The sequence below is a fragment of the Molothrus ater genome, chromosome 16, assembly GCF_012460135.2.
Source record: "Molothrus ater isolate BHLD 08-10-18 breed brown headed cowbird chromosome 16, BPBGC_Mater_1.1, whole genome shotgun sequence".
NCBI lineage: Eukaryota > Metazoa > Chordata > Aves > Passeriformes > Icteridae > Molothrus > Molothrus ater.
This window is the reverse complement of record NC_050493.2, coordinates 4,282,937-4,300,773: the sequence shown is the minus strand read 5'-3', so window position 1 is coordinate 4,300,773 and position 17,837 is coordinate 4,282,937. Positions and strand designations below refer to the sequence as shown.

At 47.9% G+C, this 17,837-nt stretch overlaps 1 protein-coding gene across 3 annotated transcripts; it reads left to right on the top strand.

Annotated features, from left to right (window-relative positions):
- The first annotated feature begins 133 nt into the window (after positions 1-133).
- On the top strand, positions 134-9,055 carry BRAT1 (BRCA1 associated ATM activator 1). 3 transcript variants are annotated; one of them, XM_036392747.2, is made up of 13 exons: positions 134-611; positions 1,118-1,272; positions 2,065-2,212; positions 3,345-3,729; positions 3,820-3,939; positions 4,387-4,478; positions 4,728-4,846; positions 5,348-5,534; positions 5,660-5,733; positions 6,315-6,417; positions 6,699-6,797; positions 7,786-7,964; positions 8,159-9,055. In XM_036392747.2, the coding sequence occupies exons 1-13, from the start codon at positions 434-436 to the stop codon at positions 8,882-8,884; spliced, it is 2,565 nt and encodes an 854-aa protein (XP_036248640.1). In that variant the 5' UTR covers positions 134-433; the 3' UTR covers positions 8,885-9,055. The 3 variants fall into 3 exon arrangements, with proteins under 3 accessions (XP_036248640.1, XP_036248643.1, XP_036248642.1); XM_036392750.2 differs by lacking the exons at positions 134-611; positions 2,065-2,212 and having other exon boundaries at positions 1,217-1,272; XM_036392749.2 differs by lacking the exons at positions 134-611; positions 1,118-1,272; positions 2,065-2,212 and adding an exon at positions 2,223-2,486.
- The last annotated feature ends 8,782 nt before the right edge of the window (positions 9,056-17,837 follow it).

The window sequence follows — 17,837 nt, the reverse complement described above, 5'->3', positions numbered from 1 at the left end:
ACTTCCGGGTCGCGGTAACCATGGCAACCCTCAGCGGCCCGGGGCGGAGACGCATGCGCAGAGTGGGGGTGCGCCTGCAGGCAGGGCCGGGGAAGGGTTCGGCCCGGCCGCGGAGCGCGGGTGACACCAAGCGGCCCCGCAGGGAGCGAAACCCCGGCGGGCGGCGGAGCGGCCTCTGCGGGGGCTCCGCTCCACTTGCGGGCCAGGAGTTTTTGCCCGAGAGCGCCGGGATAACTCGAGGCAGGGCGCAACTCCATCCCGCGCACCGCCGCTACCGTCCCGCAGCCACGGCCTGTCCCTGGAGTGCGCCCGGGTCACGCCCCCTGACCGGCCACGCCCCCGCTCCGCTGGCCACGCCCCCTTTGCGACACTCGCGGTGCGGCTGGGCTGGCCCGGCTCGGTTCGGTTCAGTCCGGTCCCGGTGGCCCCGGCCATGTGCGACCCCCAGTCCCGCTTCGTGGCCCGGGCCCGCCGCCGCTTCGCCATGACCCGCGAGTGCGCCGTGCTGCTGCCCGGAGTCTGCGCCGCCCTGGCCGACCCGCGGCAGCCCGGCCTCGACGACACCTGCCTGGAGAAACTGCTGGACTGGTTCCGCAGCCTGACGTGGTTCGGTGAGCGCCGGGGGCTGGCAGGGGCCGGTCCGAGGGGAGCCGAGATCCATCCGGGATCGCAGAGTAGTTCGGGTTGGAAGGGATGTCTGGAGATCATCCAGTGCGACCATGCCAAGGCAGGGACACGGGAACAGGGGTCCAGGTGGGATTGGAATGCCTGCACAGCTGTCTGAGGTGCTGGTGCTGTGTCACCCAAAAATGCTGTGGGTGCACCCGAACTCATCAGTTCTAGCAGCTGGCAGGGCTTAACACAAATTTTGTATTTTAATACAAAACCCAAAAGGCCTCATTCAGGGAAGAGATGTGTACAGGTGTATAAAGCAGTCTGATGGAACTGGTACACGTAAGTTGTCCCTTAGCACCTGCAAACAAAGCAGTTTTGCTTTTGAACCACTCAGCTCAGGGAACCACTTTAGTGAGACAGGACAGTCCTGGCAGTGTGGCTTTGGAAGCTCTGCAGAGCTCAGTCCTGGCAGTGAGCTGATGTTTTCTGCTGTCCTGGGCAGACCCCACTGTGGAGCTGGTGCAGGACAACCCGTGTCTGACAGAGCTCCTCAGCTCCGTGCTGGCCCTGGCAGATCCCAGCCCTGGCATCCTGTCCTTCACCCTGCAGCTGGCCGGGATCCTCGCCTCGTCCGAAAGCCGCTTCCAGCACCTGCAGGTGAGCTGGGTACCACTGACCCAGGTACCTGCTGCTCTGTGTCTGTCTGCTCCTTCTGTATGCACAGCCCCTAAAAACGTGCGTGTTCTGCTTAGTAAAAGTACGGCTTACATGGAACAACTCAGCAGAAGTGATTCGACAGCAAAGACCTACCATCACCATTCCTGTTCGATCCTCATGTACAGCTGCTTCTCACTTCTGTCTCACCACAGCAGGACTGTGAATGCTGATGGGTAGTGCTTCCATTTTTAGTTGAAAAGAGTGTATGGGGTAACCCAGCTCTGGGTTGGACTCTATGAAGATCTCTGCCTACCTAGTCATTCTGTGAACACTACTTCTCAGCAGCCACTGCACAGTACTGCATCCCAGGACAGATCCTGCAGATTTAAACTGCACTAACAGGTGTTGTTTTCACTCTGTAGCAGGTTGACAGGAAATTTTTGATTCCCTGCAAAAACAAGGGAGCTTTTTAAAGCAGTGCTTTCTGCACCAGGATACATTTTAGTACAAAACCCAAAAAACCTTCATTCAGGGAAGAGATGTGTACAAGTGTATAAAGCATTCTGATGGAACTGACACACATAAGCTGTCCGTTAGCACCTGCAAACAAAGCAGTTTTGGTTTTGAACACTCTGGTTTATCCATATGTTGCCTTTAAGCGTGAGATTCTGAACACTGCCCATTTTATGATACTTGTAGCAAGAGGAGGTTTCACCACAGCACTGATACTCTTGACTGGCACAGAGCAGCCCCTTTTCTCCCTGTTTACTCTTGTTTTCTGCCCTGCCTCAGCAGGAGAAGCTGCTGGGGAGGCTCTTTGGCCCGGAGGGGCCGCGGGGCGGCGCGGCGTGGGAGGAGGCGTCGGTGCGCAGCGCCTGGCTGAAGGGTGTGCACAGCATGCTGCACCACCTGCCTGCCCTGCACTGCCTCTGCTCCACGGGTGAGTGCTGGTGGGGCTGCCACCCCCCTCCCTGATGTGCCCCTTGCTGTGCAAGATGGGTGTCTTGGCTTATTTAAGGTTAAAGTGAGCTATTTGTCCAAAAAACTGAGTCGTTGCAAGATGTTGGTTAAGTTAGCTAAGCAGTAAGTTAACTTTTGTTAAGTTAGTTATGCATTTGGTTTTTTCCTCCAAACACTGAAGGTGGTGCTCTGGCTGAAGGGTGTGCAGAGCATGCTGCACCACCTGCCTGCCCTGCACTGCCTCTGCTCCACGGGTGAGTGCTGCTGGGGCTGCCATCCCCCCTCCCTGCTGGGCCCCTGCTATCCCAGCCTCTTGCTCAGGTGGCAAATGAGCAAGATGGTATCTTGGTTTATTTAAGGTTAAAGTAAGCCATTTGTCAAAAAACAAAGTGATAGAAAGATGTTGGTTAAGTTAGCTAAGCAGTAATTTAACTTTTGTTAAGTTAGTTATGCATTTGGTTTTTTCCTCCAAACACTGAAGGTGGTGCTTTTTTCAGGGGGGAAAGAATCTTATAAAATTGCCCTTATAAAATTAAGAGCTATCTGTATTCTTATTTGTAACTCCTACTAAAGGGTACATTTCAGCATTATTTTAGTGCAGAAAAACTAAGCAGAGGCTCATTTATCTCTTTGTGCTTGCACACATTTGCAATCCTGTTGTTATGAAGGTATGTAAATGATGCTGTTAACACCATCTTTAGATCCCATGTACAGAGGGGTCTAAAAGACTGGATTGGTATTGAAGTGCAGCACATGCTGCTGTCCCTGTGATGGAAAAGTGGTGCTGATACTGCTGTTCATGTTTTTCCTACTGGTTATGTCCAGAGATGGTACAGGCTCTGTCCATAAATACACATTGAGTGTTCTGTCAACTCTCCTAACGTTACTGATGTTATATTGAAGTCTGATCCTGAGTTATTAAACCCCTGAGGATCTGAAACAATTTCATTTTCTTCTTTTTGCTTGTTCTTAAGGACTGGCTGACTTTGAGTAGAGACTACAAAATAAAGTATAAGAAAACCCCATCACCACCATTTAAAGCTGTGTGGTACCTGAATTAGAGTCATAACTGGTTATTTGTTGCTCCAGTGACTTGTTTTGTTTTCCCACAGGAGGCATGGATGTGATCTTCACTCTGCAAGCAGATCCCAGCCTGTTTGTGGCTTCAGCTGCCAGCCAGCTCCTGGTGCACATGCTCACCTTCTCCCTAGAGTCTGCAACACCCAAAGCTCTCAGTACCAAGGACTGTGACTGGCCAGGCTGTGCCCAGACGATTGTAAAGCACATCAAAGAGTCCCTTCAGTCCAGCTCTGCCTCTCACATTGAGCAGTCACTGAAGCTGCTGAGCAGTTTGTTTGGCAGTTGTTTTGGCAGTTGCTATGCTGCATGGACTGAAGCCCTTTGGTTGGACATAGCAAAGCAAATAGAATCCTTCCTGCTGGAGGAGACTGTTCAAGCCCAGCCCCTGCTGGCCAATCTTCTGCTGAACGTGGCACGGTAAAGATCTTGTGGCACCTTGGAGCCCGTGCTGAGATAGATCTGTTTGCCACCCTGGGATGGGTTACACTTACACTTCTCTCTTCTCAGATCCCCTGCATTTTGTGGCACTGAAGGCAGCTTTTGGGCATTAGTAACTTCTGCTCTGGAACACTTAACCCCAGTACAAGCAGGTCCTCTGGCTGTGGGACTTTTGAAGCTCTGCAAATGGTAGGACTTAAAGCAATGAAATTTCTGCACTGTGCAGGTGTTTCTGCTCCATGATTCCCCTTTAGGTAGTGAAAAAGCAGCAGGAAATCATCAGATGAATAGTGTACATACAGATACTGATTTCCAGGCTAAATAACACTTTTGTTCTTAGATAGAAAAACACTTTTTGGACAAGATATTCCTCTCTCCCAGCCTCCTTACACAAGATCCCACTCTCTATTTGCTTAGCTTGACAAAGCTACTTCTAAATTCAAAACCTATTTCTCCTCTGCTTTCATTTAGCATTGGAAGAAGGCTCAGATTGTGATACTGCTTTTGTTGCTCTGTCATTGCTGGCTTGTTTAAAAGCCTGCATGAAAATCATTATCCTGCTCAGCATTTGGGGGCAAGTATTTGGGAAGGAACTGAAGTTTACTTGTGTTGGTAACTGCTGTTTCCTCCTTGAAGCCCACAAGATGTCAGGATTCAGGCACTGACTGTTCTGCTTCAGCCAATGGACTGTATTTTGAGAGCAGCCTCCCAGCCTCTGGAATGTGCAGGTACAGTTGTGACAGAAAAGTTACAGGCCAGTCTGTTTGCCAGTATTTTAAGTGCCTGGTGCAGCCAAAACTGGAGGAAAAAGAGCAGGAGAAGTCAAGGATAATAGCAGTGTTTGTGGTAAATCCTACTGCCAGTTGCCTTTGATGGCACGTTCATACTGCATCAGCTGAATATCTTGGATAGCTTTAAAAGTCACAGCCTTTTCTATTCATTGGTGACCTGAGCTCTTCCCTTCTTTGGTCCTCTAGGTTTGCTGGATGAGTCTGTCAGTGATCCTGCCACTGTTGAAAGTCTTCTGTCCTCCAAGACATCTTGTGCTGGTCTCCTGTGTCAGACCCTCACCCACCTGGAGAAGCTGCTGTCTCTGGTAACATGCAGGGAGGGAAAAAAAGAGCCTGGGAGTCAAACTGGTCCTTGAAAGACAGTGTTAAGGTGGTTGCAAACTTGTTCAGTAGAGCATAACAGAATGTGGAGAGGAATTGGCAGTGAGGGTTTCCATATTTTAAGGAAATTTAGCACAGTAGGCTCTAAACAGGAAAACAGAGGGATACTGAGACTGTTAAAGAGGGACTGCACTTAAGTTTTAAATTTGTCTTGATGAGTTTGTTACCATACCTTACTTGTATTACAATTACTGATCCTGAGAAGAAACACAAATTGGGCTGCTTTCCCAAGCAGTCAGAAGAATCTCCTTCCATCTGTGCAGCAGTTCTTGGAAGAGAGGAAGATCATTTATTTGTAGTTATTGACATTGTGGTACCTTAAGAACACACTAGAAGTTGCAATTTTTTACTGCCTTCTGACCTAAAACTGCTCTGTACTTAAGACTGTTTCTGGAAACTCTTTTCTTTTCTCTCTCACCCATTAGAAACATTTAAGAGTGGATTTACCCTGTGTGTCTTTGCTGCACTCTCTCCTGACAATATTACAATTCTGCAATGGCTTCCTGAGCCCACCTTCTCCTCTGGGAAGCACAATCAGCCGGAATCTGATCAATTGCTTCAGAGTGCAAAAGTCAGCCCTTGATGTCCTTGCAGCACTCTCAGAGAAAAAAGGTGAGTTAATCTTTGCTTTCTTACCCAAAACAATTTTACAATTATATGTCTTTGTGTATTTCAGCAGGGATTTGGCTGCTCCATCTCTCAGTATTGGTCCTTTGGATTTGTTTTCTCTGTTTCAGAGTGTGACACTCTCATAGGAAATCTATTCAATGTCCTTCTGGCATATCTGCAGAGTCCAAACACCAGCCCTACTGTGAGTATAGAACTAAGGAGAGATCTAGGTCCATTAGTGTGCCCCAGTAGGGTGTGACTCTCATAAAGGGTCTGACTGCAGTTGTTTCTTAGCTCACTTTGTATTAGAATACCTAAGACACTTCTCTTGTCCTGGGTGGCTTGCAGAAAATGGCCAAAATTGTAATGAGCACATAACTGACCAGTACATTGAGAGTTCTTGAGAAGACAGGAGCCATCATGTCTAAGAGTAGCACTGACATACTCAGCTTGACATGGTCATGGATTATCTGAATTCTTTTTATTAAGGGGATTTGGTTTTTTGCTTTGTTTTGTTTGAATGACTCTGATGGCAGCTGCAAACCCAAAGCTGGAGGTATAGAACTTTGTAATTCTAAGCTGATCACAGGGATTTTCTAGATGTTTGTTATAAATTGTATTTATGCACCATTTTTTGTGGTTAGCTTCTTAGTGAGGAGGCATAATTATAATTATGATATATTTCCCTGTAAGTTTGAGGCTAAAATTAATTTTACCTTTAAAGGCATAAAGGCAGCACTGCTTCCTCCTGTAGTAAAGTCAATCTGCTTTACCTTGCCCCAGGTTCTAAAGAAAACCTTTCAAGCTACATCCAAGTGGTTGGTGCACTTGCAGGAACTGTCGTCCTCCAACAGTCAGTGGCCACAAACTGAGAAGATTTTGGAAGGTAATGAAGCTGTTCCAGCTGGGACAAACAGCAGCTAGTGGCACACATGAAATCTGCTCCTGCCTACCCTTCCTGCTCAAAGCACTGGATTCACTTGTTCACAATCATGTTGAATTTAAGTTTAGCTGCCCAAATAGTGCTTTGCAGAACTCTGGAAGAAGCACCCAGCAGCAGCAAAAGGGATTGTATGAGATGAAACGGTGTAGAGGTTGTACAGTGAGTGTTTTAGTAAGGCTTGTTGCTTTTCATATCCATTCAGGTTTGTCACTTGCCTTTTACAGATGTGTTGGTGGTGCTGCAGAAACGTTTGTGCAGTCCTTGCTGGGAAGTAAGAGATTCTTCCCTGGAGTTCCTCACTTCCATGGTTAAGTGCTTGAGAGGTAGGTGCAAAGATTTACCAGTTCAGATTTGAGGAGTATTTCCTTTAATGGTTGTGAAAGTCAGTCAGGCTGGTGAAGCATCTTCTGACCTGTAACTGGAGGGCTGAGAAAAGAAGGAAGTGTCAAGATTTTTACTCTTAAATCATGATCAAAATCTGACAAAAATATTAATATACTTACCCTGCTTTTTCTGTTGATTTCTCAGATTGCTGTATCTGCCTTGATGGCAGTTTTGGTGAGTTAAATTGGGGTGTTGAGACTTGTCTGTCAAGGCAGGTGACAGTGCTTAATGGCAGAGAACACTTTCTGGTTTTCAGTTTGCTCTGCACTGGAGCCTGGTTTCTTTCAGCTGGCTGGGGACTGGCCTTTAGGAGGCTAAAAGCCTAGACCTGCTTTATATGCTTGGGATTAATTACTGATTTTCTGCTTTACTGATAGCTCAGGCCTTGCAGCAGGTAGCACTGAGGCAAAGCTGATTTTCCTACAGTAGCTCTGCTGTGTTGGAAGGGAGGGGAATGTTATCAACTGCTGTTGTCCTCAGGTCACAAAGGAAGTATCCAACATGCTCAACTGCATTAGCACCTTACCCTGCAGCCCCTCTCAGTGCTGCAGTTACTTTTGTTTTCCCTGCCATGTGCCCAACAACAGGAAAGGAAGACTATTTTTTCCTCCTTTAAGCAAAGGCATAAATTTGATGAGGCTGGAACCGTGTCCCCACTTGCAGAAAATTTTTTCTTGCTGTTAAAACAACTCTAAGTGCAATTTTCCAAGTTCCAGTGTCTGTCAGGGCTTGACTAAAAGCTGCTGGGAGAGGGGGAGCCTGACACAGAACATCTGCCTGGTCCTGCAGCAGCTCCTCTCCCTGGCAGCTGTCCCTGCAGGCAGTGGCCATCCTTGAATGAGGCAAAGGGCTGTTTGCATTGGAAACAGCTTCATGCTCAGAGGGAATAAAATCCCACTTCTTTGGATTGCTGTCTTGTTTTTACAGACCAGAAGGAGTTCAGGCAGTGTCTCCTGTCCTCAGAGGTGCTGAGGCTGACAGAAAATCTGCTGGAGGACCCGGAGAGCTACGTGCGAGCGAGCGCCGTGACTGCCGTGGGACACCTGGCCCCCATTGCTTGCTTTGCTCCAGAGTCACCTGTCACAGGCAATCAATACAACAAAGAGGTAGGATAACCTTTTCTGCATGAGCAATTCCCATCAGTTTACTGCTGTACTGCTTATCATTTTCTTCACAAGTTATCTGCTGATGCAGGCAGGTTGCACAACCAGTAATGAGAAGATTTTTCACCTCTGTTGTTTTTATTTCTTTGCATGTCCCTCCCCTCACTGTGCTTTCTCTTTTGTCTTTTTGCATCCAGAGCATTGTAGCAAAGCTTCAGGAAATCCTGTCAACAGACTCAGAGGGCTTTCCTAGGAGGGCTGTTATCAGCATCTTCACCAAGTGGCTGAGAGAAGGCTGCACAGGTCAGCTGGAAGATACCGAGCACTTTGTCTCTAGAGTCATCCAGACTGTGGAGCATGACTTAGACTGGGAAGTCAGACTCGGTGGTTTGGAGCTGGTTGAAGTTTTCTGTAGTCAGACCATTTGCCAGCTTTCCCAGTGTCCCTATGCTCCTGTGTCCTCTGCAGTCCCCAGTTCCACCCCTCAGAACGAGCTGCTGCAGGTGTTCTGTCGAGCAAAGCTCTTTGGGTTCCTGTTTGGCTCTTTGTGTGACTGTGACAAACCCGTGGGGCAGAGAGCCTGTGATGTGCTGGTTGGCTTGAGAGGTCACTTCTACCCCATGAGTACTTTGGAGAATCCACAGGAGATTGAAGATTCACCTGCAGGACGTGGCATTGCCTGGTTACAGAGGACATTAAGACAGGGTTCTCTGGCTCAGAACTTCCCTGTGGATGGTGATGTTGGGGTGGATTTCCAAGATCCAGAGAGCATGATGTTAGCTTTGGGTGCAATAGACTTACTGGAGCTGCATGATGAGCTAAATAAAAGTAGTGACCATGTGGAGGAAAGCCCTCAGTCCCTCTTACAGGACATCCTTGCTGCTGTGGGGACCATAGAGGATAATGAAGTTGACTGTTACTGAACACAGCTTTTGCTGTGAAGGAGAAGTGCTCAAGCAGTTTTCTTCTGGAGGAGAAGGATGGTTTTGTTATCTGTTAAATGGGTTAGAAAATCTTTGCTTTAATACTGATGAATATTTTTTTGTTAAGTGTCATTTCCAATAAACTGTTGTTTCTTTTTCAAAGTAAAAACATTAAGAATGGTATTTATTCTTTTTTTTTTAAGTTGCTGTCTTTTAGGAAAGCACCAGACCATGCCTACATAAGGAAGCATTTAAAAAAAAAAAGAGTGACTGAAAACAAGCTGTTGCAGGCTCCTCTTAGAGCCAGAGTAGCTACAACTGATGGAGACTGGTTTTAAGAGACACTTGTTTTGACCTTTCTGTATTTATTCTATAAACAGAGCTCTCAGCTTCCCTTGTGCATTTTGAGGTCTAGAGCAGAAAGTGGCATTTAAGGAGTCAGAAGCTGATCATCCTTGGCATTACAAATTTTCTCCTATAGATCACAGACTTGTTTGATCTCAGCAGTGACACCAGCATGCTGACTTTGGTTTTAATTGAAGCCAGAAGCAGGTTCATTTTGCTGATTCTTTTTTCAAGTGCTCCTGTTTTTCATTCCTAAAATACTCAGTTTCCAACTTTTGAGAGAAACTTACACTTAAAGATTTTTCAAGATAAATTTGATCTGTGATTAGCTTTGGTAACAATTAGAAACCAGCAGACATAGTGTGAATGGCAACATAATTTTCTGAGAAAAAAATGCCAGTTTTTTAAAAACTTAGGGAAGAGTGCAGTTTGCAACTTGCCCCAGTATCTTGCCATGTGCTAAGAAACTCTCTGCAACCTAGAAAAACCCCAAATGAACCAGTACCTTCAGCAGCAGATCAAACCATGGTGGGTTCTTTTCCAGCAGGTGTTACTGAGCATCCTTTATCCTCCTGCAGCCTGTGGAGAGGCAAACATGGCACTGATTTTGGAGCTGCAGCATCTGAAGCAGTGAAAGGACTGCACAAACCTCCTCCCTGCAGCAGCACAATGGGCTGAGGTGTAGTTGGATCTCTTGCTGCTGAGGCTGAAGGTTTGCTCTGTGCCTTCTGAGGAAGGCAGCACACTTGCCTCTTGCTCTGTGCACAGCTTTATGCGTGACAGAGCCCTTGGGTTTTGTACCAGCAGCTGTTTTTAGGAGAGAATAGCTCTGCTTCTGACACACAATTCCACCTGAGCTGGGTCTACACCTGGCAAAAGACAGAAGATAGTAAAATTCAGGCCTTTTCCTGTCACTGCATTTGTCTCAGAAATGGAAGGGGTTAGTGAGAGAGCAGGGATGTGCTTTTCGAGGTGTGGAGTGTTTGTGGAGTTCAGCAGTCCTGTCTAGTGAAGGCACTGCAGTCCAAAACCAGCATTCTGTGCTGACAGAAGGTCAGCTGTGCTCCAGGAGAGGAGGCAGCAGCTTGCTGGGTGAACCCTCCCTCCTGTTCAGCACTGCAATTCTGGTCATTTCAGGACTCTGCAGTTTAGGAGACTCCAAGGAGTTACTCAGATACCAGCAGATTGAAAAAGTGAGTTGTTACAGAAGGAAAACTCACTGCTTATTACCAAGGTCTCTCAACTCCCAGACCTATTAATTTTTCATGGAACTCCTTTTTCTTTTTAATAAGCTGGGGTGAGGGTGACACGATGTTTGTAGCATTTGCCTAATTGCAGTCCAAAATTGTGTTTATACACTTGTACACTAAAAACCAAATGTGCAACAAGCTGGGGGGGGGCTCCTTCCCTCTAGAAGGGGTATTAAGGACTTGTTTCCTCTTTCATTAAAAACAGGACTCCACCTCCAGCAGCTCTGTGCCAGTGTATTTCTGTCTGTGTATTTCTGTCTGTCTGAGCTCCCTGCTTTGCCTTTGCTCTCCCTGCTGCTCCAGTGACAGTGGAGTGCCCCTGGCACCGAGGTGGTGGCACTGCCATGCTGCCCCTGAGAGCTGGGAGAAACAGGGAGGGTCAGGGACATCTGGGCAGAGTGTGGAACAAATGCCCAGGCTTAGAGAGATTAAGGGAGATGAAAGCAAACTAGAAATTCCACAATTCTTTCTACAGAAAACAACGGGATGGGATTTTTGAGCTGGAAATTTAGCTGCCAAGTTTATGAACACACACCAACAGCTCCTGATGTGGATCATCCCTCACACTGGGATACCTCTCTAGGATGCCCATCTTCACACACTTGAGGACTCATACAAGCCCTACCCCACTTGCTTACACCCACAACTTATTTTAAACCCACTTCTTACCTACCCAGGGTGTTTTTGCACCTCCACAAGATCCTTATCCCAGCCCCAGAGCTTCCTGCTGGGTTAAGGATTACACTCTGTGCCAAGCCCTGCCAAGGAGCTGTGGTCATGCTGCAGCTGGGGGAAGGTTTGGATCCCAAGGAGTCAGCCCTGAGCAGCTCTGGCTGCCCCCAGGTGCATCCTGAGCATTCACTTGAGCCAGTGCCATTGTTGTTTACCCACTTCACAGCCCAACAACAGCTGTCTCTCCAGAAACCAGCACCAGCTCACTCTGCCACGAGCAGCACAGAGAAGGAGGGGCTGCCTGGCCTGCTCTAAGGGACATTTTGGGATGGATTCTCTGGAAACTCCAGTGCTCATCCCATCAGAGCTGTAGCTGTGGTTGGTTCCTGCAGGAGGCAGGCACCACTGGGAGTTTTTCCAACACCCACAGAGCTGATTGTGCCAGAGGCTGTGGCCACACATGAGCCTCAATGCAAGAGGACACGAGGCTCAGGACTGTCCTTTGAAACAAAATAGCTGGCAGGAGAAATGCAGGTGGTATTGACAAAAAACATCACAGTTTAAAAAAATTGTATCTCTGGTGGCTGGTGCTCTGAAGGAAGAAAATTTCAAAGCTCATTTCAGCTCTTTATCTGCACAGGGGCAATGCTAAGTTGTGTTGTCTGATCTGTACACAGGTAGGAAATTCTAGAGTTGCTTTCAACACATTTCAACAAAGCTCTGGAGAGAGGATTTATCCTTTAACTGCTCAGACTCAGACTCCACAGAGAATAAGCATCTTTGGCTCAGCCCTACTCTAGCAATGGCTTATTGAAAGCTGCCAAAGAAATGGCTGTTAATTTTCTGGTTTAATACACTAGACATTTACAATACAAAGAATATTCTTTGCCTAATTACACTAATTGCACAACTTAGTCAAAAATGGGCTATAAATGTCTAGGGCTGTTGCTTCAGCTTAGATATACGTGATCTGTGATTACAGATCAATTTGTGCACATCTATGCAATTCCTTCTATCCTCTGATAGAATCTGCTCTACCTTTCACTACATATTCATCAAGGCTTCTAAAAACCAGCATGCATTAGAGAGGAGCTCCTCAAAAAGCTTCACTGCAGAAGATCTCAGCAATTTACAATGGAAATGGATACCAGCAGCAGCAGCAGCTCTGTGGTCTGTGTCCTTTCCCCTCAGAGCAGTGGGGTTTCTCCTCTGCTGAGAAATAAAGCAGCACTTCAGCAGGGCCAGAGCTCAGGCTGGGTCAGCCCTGCTGCTCCAGGGGCAGCACAGCTCCTGCCTTGAACCTCGGAGCAGCACACACAGAAATGGGGTTTGGAGGAGCAGCGTGTTCTTCTGGGCAAGGCAGAGCAGAGCTGAAGATGTGCAACTGTGAGGAAACACATCCAGGGGGCTCTCCTGAATCCCCCCATGGAAGGGGGATGAGCAGCCCTCACCAAGGGTCCCTGCAGAGCTGCAGGTGCAGTGACACAGCAACTTCAGTTAAAGCAAAAAGAAATTAAAGAAAGCAGTGTTTCTATCTGTGGTACCAATACTCACTCTCTGCTCAGAGCCCACCGGCTGAAAGTGTTTATTTACATTATAATGAACATATAACAGGGCTCCAAAGATACCCTTCACAAAACAAGCCCATACAAACCAAGTTACTCCCCACTTGCCTGGCTGTTAACCTCCATGCCAGGCAGGAGCCCAATGTCTGGCACAGAGGGTGCACTCACCTCTTTGAGAGGCTTTTCTCAGTTAGATCAGACCAGATCAGGTGTTAAACCAAGACCTTAACGAGTTCCTGTAGAGTGTTAGAGCTTGAACTGTCATAGGTCTGATGCTTTTCCCTCATTGTCAGTGCAGGGTAGGTGAGAATTACCCTCAAGAGACAGAGACCTTCAGTCTTCAGCTCTCCCATCTCATTATCTTTCACTCCTCACTTTCCAGTCTCCACCGAGCCCATCCTCCTGAGCTCTCCAGCAGCAGGGAGCAGGATCTGGTGCTCACAGACACCCAGGCTTGCCCAGGCTGGTCCCTCCTTTCTGCACTCAGGTTTGAGCTTTGGCCCCAAACCAGGCTGGCCTGTGAGCAGCACGAGGGAGCTGCAGAGCCAGGCCTGGCAGATGGTGAATGCAGGCTGCACATCTTGAAACACGACTTGGCCCAGCCAAGGCAGCTCCTCAACAAACCCTTATTAAGCTGCATTGGCCATCACACATGAAATCTGATTTAGCCTTATAGGCTGGGGCACAGGTGAGTCCTAAAACCCATCACTCTTGATAACAAACACCATCCATGGGACTGATCTCGTGATTACAACTCTCATTACGTGCCAACAACAAAAAAGCTGCAGTTAAAACACAAATGGCAGTGGTTGCTAAGTGACAACATCCATCACAGCCCTGAGACAAACAGCTGTGGCTGCACAGCAATCCTGTCTTGTCCATGTAATTGAGGGTAAAAATGCTGTTTTCATAACTGTCCAATAACCTTAACTTTGACCCAACAGAGTATTTTGTGCTTTAGGTTCTGACAAAGAGCCCTGTGAAAACAAGGCTAAATCTTCCGCTGAAACCAGATGAAGTGAATTTGATTCAAAATACCTTTAATATTGCATGCTCTTTCAACATATTTTCTTCCCAGTGAGGTAGTGCATAAGACAAACATGGCTTTCTCAGTGGAATGGCCCATTTCTGAAAACAGAGATCAGTGACAGTATTTTCAGTGAGGGCCATGTGAAACAACAACAACAAAATCAACAAAACCCCCACTTGTCAGCTTCTAAAGGGAACCTGTGGGCTTTGTTCCACACTGAAGCTTTCTGCAATATTTCGAAAAGATGATAAAATTTCAGAGCTGTAAGCAACATTTATCCTCGTAAATAAAGTCTCTAAACTGCAAATTTAAAATTACATGAAATGATGGTTGAGTCGTTCAGGAGCCTGAGATCCAGCAAGGCACAAAGGGAAAGGGAAAGCAGGGGTGGGAGCAAGGTGCTTCAGAGCTGGGTGATAACTCTTAGAGCAGAGAGACCCTAATTAGCACAACTGGCAGCTCAATGCATCTGAGGAAGATTATTTAGGAAAAAAAGGAGGAAAAGCAGCTGTACACAGCAGTTTGCTCACCCTGACACGCTGCAATAAAACCTGTTTGGGGCCATGCTGGCAGCTGAGACAAAGGGAGGGATCTGGCAGTGTCCTGTGAACAGATCTGGAGCGAGCAGGGCAGGGCACCGTGGCGCCCAGCGCAGCAGGAATGCAGCACAGGCGCTGCCACCGGCACCGTGTGCCCTGCCACCGTGGCCTCCTACCCCGAGCACAGCCCCTGAGACTGCTCTGCTAATTATACCCTTCCCTAATGAATTCTCTGCTGCTCCATCCACGGGAAACTCAATTCCTGGTGCCAGCAGTAACAGATCTGCCCACAGCTCCAAGAACACACGAGTTGCCGGCGTGGTCAAAGCTCAGCCGTGTGGATAAAGCCAACTTGACTGCTGCCCTTGGTCACTATCTCCATGTCAGCATAGGAAACACTTCTATTTTGCACATTACACCAGAGTAAAATGTGATTTTTTTCCGCCCTCTATATTTTATCCATAAACAGAGCACTTTTCCTGGCTGTTCTCATTGCTTCACCAGAGTCAAGAAAAGGAGCGTGCCTCACACTGGTGTTGAACCCTGTGTCTGTTCTCCCAGTCCTGCAGCACAGGGTGAATATTGCAGTGCAGACAAAGGCCTGCCTCTCCAGCACCATTAAATCAGGCACTCCAAGGTGCAGAGTGTCTGGCTGGCTGCATGAAGGGCACGTCCTCCACGTGTGCTGGCGGGCACACAGCTCAACCTCCCTGCTACCACAGACGTGGCATTGGGAGGGATAAAAAGAGAAGCCTCCTGTCACCCTAATTCCTCTTGAGAACTTCTGCCCCGTAGGGATCAGCCTTGCATTCCTTCCTGGTTTGGGAGCATCTTCTCCGCCCTTTATTTATTTCAGCGAGATCAAAGATTCATCTCCATGGAAACGTCTGAGCTCAAAGAGTTTCTGCACTACAGCTTTGCATCCTGCACGTAGGGCTTGGCACCGGGTTTTTGAAACAGAACCTTTGAGATGATCAGCAGCCAGGTGTCCCCAGAAATGGTTTGATGAGCAATAATCAATCACCTGAGCAGTGTGTGTGTGTCACTAACACAGTGGAGTGGAGCTGCCATTCCACAGTGGACTCTCAGGCCCATGAAGATCACATGAGGGACAATGACATGACTGCTCTCTAGGTGCTGGCACTTTGTCCCCATATCTGATATTTGGTAGGACTCCCAGGAGACCAGAGCCACGTGGGCAGAGCTGCTGGAGCCCATCACTGCCCACCCTGTGCTGCAGCTCATGCCTCAGAGGAGGTGGCTGCAAGGCTGCTTGGATTTACCCAAAGGAAGCAGTCTGAGTGGCCCAGCAAAGACCTCATGAATTCTGCATTCAAACTGCTGCCTCTGGGCCAGCACTGGCTGGGGCACTGGGTCTGTGTCATTCCAGTGATTTCCCTCCCAGTAGCTCTGAGCTCCAATTCCTCCAGCGCAGTCACTCCTACAACTAGTTCCCAGGAGAGGGAAAATAAAAAAAAATAAATAAACCAGACATGTTTAATGCTATTTTTGTTCCCTTTTCAGCTCACCACATGGCCACACAAACTGTTAAACTGTTGTTCTGGGGGCAGGAGCAACCAGCCAGGAGGAAAACTATTCAGACATCCATGGCAGCTGCTGCTGACAGAAAGGGGCCGTGGAGATGCAGCCTTGCAGGAAATCCTGAATTCTACTTAACTCTCACGCGAAGAAAAGGAGGACAAAAAGGAGCGAAACAGAACTCGCTTACAAGACTCACATTTTCACAGGCATGTCCTAGGCAGGGTGGGCAGGGAGTGGAGAGCACGTGGGGCTGCATTTGCACTGGAGCAGAGCTAATAGCATCCACCTGGAGAGCATCAGCCAGCACCTGGGGCAGGAGGAAGCCCTTCCCCCAGCTCTGCCAGGGGCACAGATTCTGCTCTGGAGGAAGTCAGACCACACCTCACTGCTTGTGGCAGTGCACAGCCCCAAGCTGCACATATGCAAGCAGAATGTGATTTTTATAATCATATTAAAAATTTTCAGAATAGTGACTGTGCAGAGAGCAATCCAGCTGCCAGCATTTAGCCTTATCCTAGGGCACAGGCAGAATACGCCAGCCATGAATTAATACTGCATAAGCTGCACCATGCTGGGTTTCATGGCTTAATTATAAAAGAGAAAGCAATAATCAAGGGATCTGTAAGGCTAATAGATGTTCTGAGAACACCAAATGTGACACAAGAGCTGCAGCCAGTGCGACAGGACATGAATGCATTTAAAAAGCGCGTTAATCACACCCTGAGCATTAATTCACAGTTGGTTTCCAGTGACAGCACTTGGCCTTCAGCCGCCTTTGTAGCGTCACCGGGCACAAGCAGATCCTCACCCAGCCCAGAGCAAACTGGGCTGTGGTCAGTTCCCCAGCCAAAAATCACAGCCATGCATCAGCCCAACGAGACACAGAGATGAGCTCTGAGGCTCTGCAGCCCTGTGCTTCCCCTGTGCCTCGTGCCTGAGCTCAGTTCAGTGCCCACTCCTGTTTCTGGGTCAGTGATGTGTCCCCCTGGGTGCCCAGCACGAGTCACCTGGCTCAGGACAGCACAAAGGGAAAACCAGGCAAATTCTCCAGTCACCTCTGCAGCAAAATACTTGAAAACACTTCTGTTTCTCAGTGCCTCCAACTATCTCTGCTCTCCATCTCGTGTCTCATCTCACTGCAGTGTTTTAATTACGCAGACAGAGCGTTGCAGGGCTCTGCCTCTGAGGCACAGACCCCTCTCCTTCTGTGGGGAGAGCTTGTTCCACATTACTGACCATGTGCAACTTCATGTCTGTACATCTCAGGGAAATCTCTGATAAACCTTTAAGTTGGGGTGCCACCAAAACCCTCTCCACCTGCACTGTCACACAGCAGTCCCCAGATTCCTGCAGACTGAGATGCCACTGCAGGACGCAACCCAGCCCTGAACTGTTGACATCAGCCAGACACTCCCTGAGCTGAAACACTGCAGGACTCAGTGCCAGACAGGGCTGCACATATAGAAACTTGAAATGCTCCCAAACATCCATTTCTGCCCAATAATTTATTGGAATCAAAAAGTTTCCAATCTGCAAACGTCTCATCCTCTAGCTCTCTACAAAGGGCAGCTCTTCCCAGCTCTCTGCCCAAAGATCTGTATTATCAAAGATTTATTTCAAAAGAAATAGCTGCCCTTCCTCCCTTACTAATATTCCCAAATTTATCTATGTCCTACTTAACACCTCCTCTGAAACCAGGAAGCAAAAAGCTATTTCTGCTGGACCCAATAAGTGGACTCTCTGCTGAATCCCAGGGAACAGACACCAGATACCAGGCTGAGTTCAAATCCTGGGATGGATTGCTGAGGCAGCAGCCTCCTCCTTCCTCAATGTTCCTAAAACCTAATCAGGAGCCAAGAGGAAGATAATCATGGAAATAGATAAATAAATAATCATTCTGTATATTCCCCACATCTTCTAAGCCAAGCCAAATTTGTACACTGAAGTTGCATTCTCCTGGCTGTAAAAATACATATCTGCCCCCTCTTCTGCCTCTGCAGCCATCTGGGA

Excerpts from the sequence above, each read along its gene's own strand:
- BRAT1 (XM_036392747.2), top strand. The coding sequence starts at position 434 with ATGTGCGACCCCCAGTCCCGCTTCGTGGCCCGGGCCCGCCGCCGCTTC. Across the intron at positions 3,940-4,386 it reads CTTTTGAAGCTCTGCAAATG|CCCACAAGATGTCAGGATTC; the intron begins GTAGGACTTAAA and ends TCCTCCTTGAAG. Across the intron at positions 6,418-6,698 it reads AACTGAGAAGATTTTGGAAG|ATGTGTTGGTGGTGCTGCAG; the intron begins GTAATGAAGCTG and ends TGCCTTTTACAG.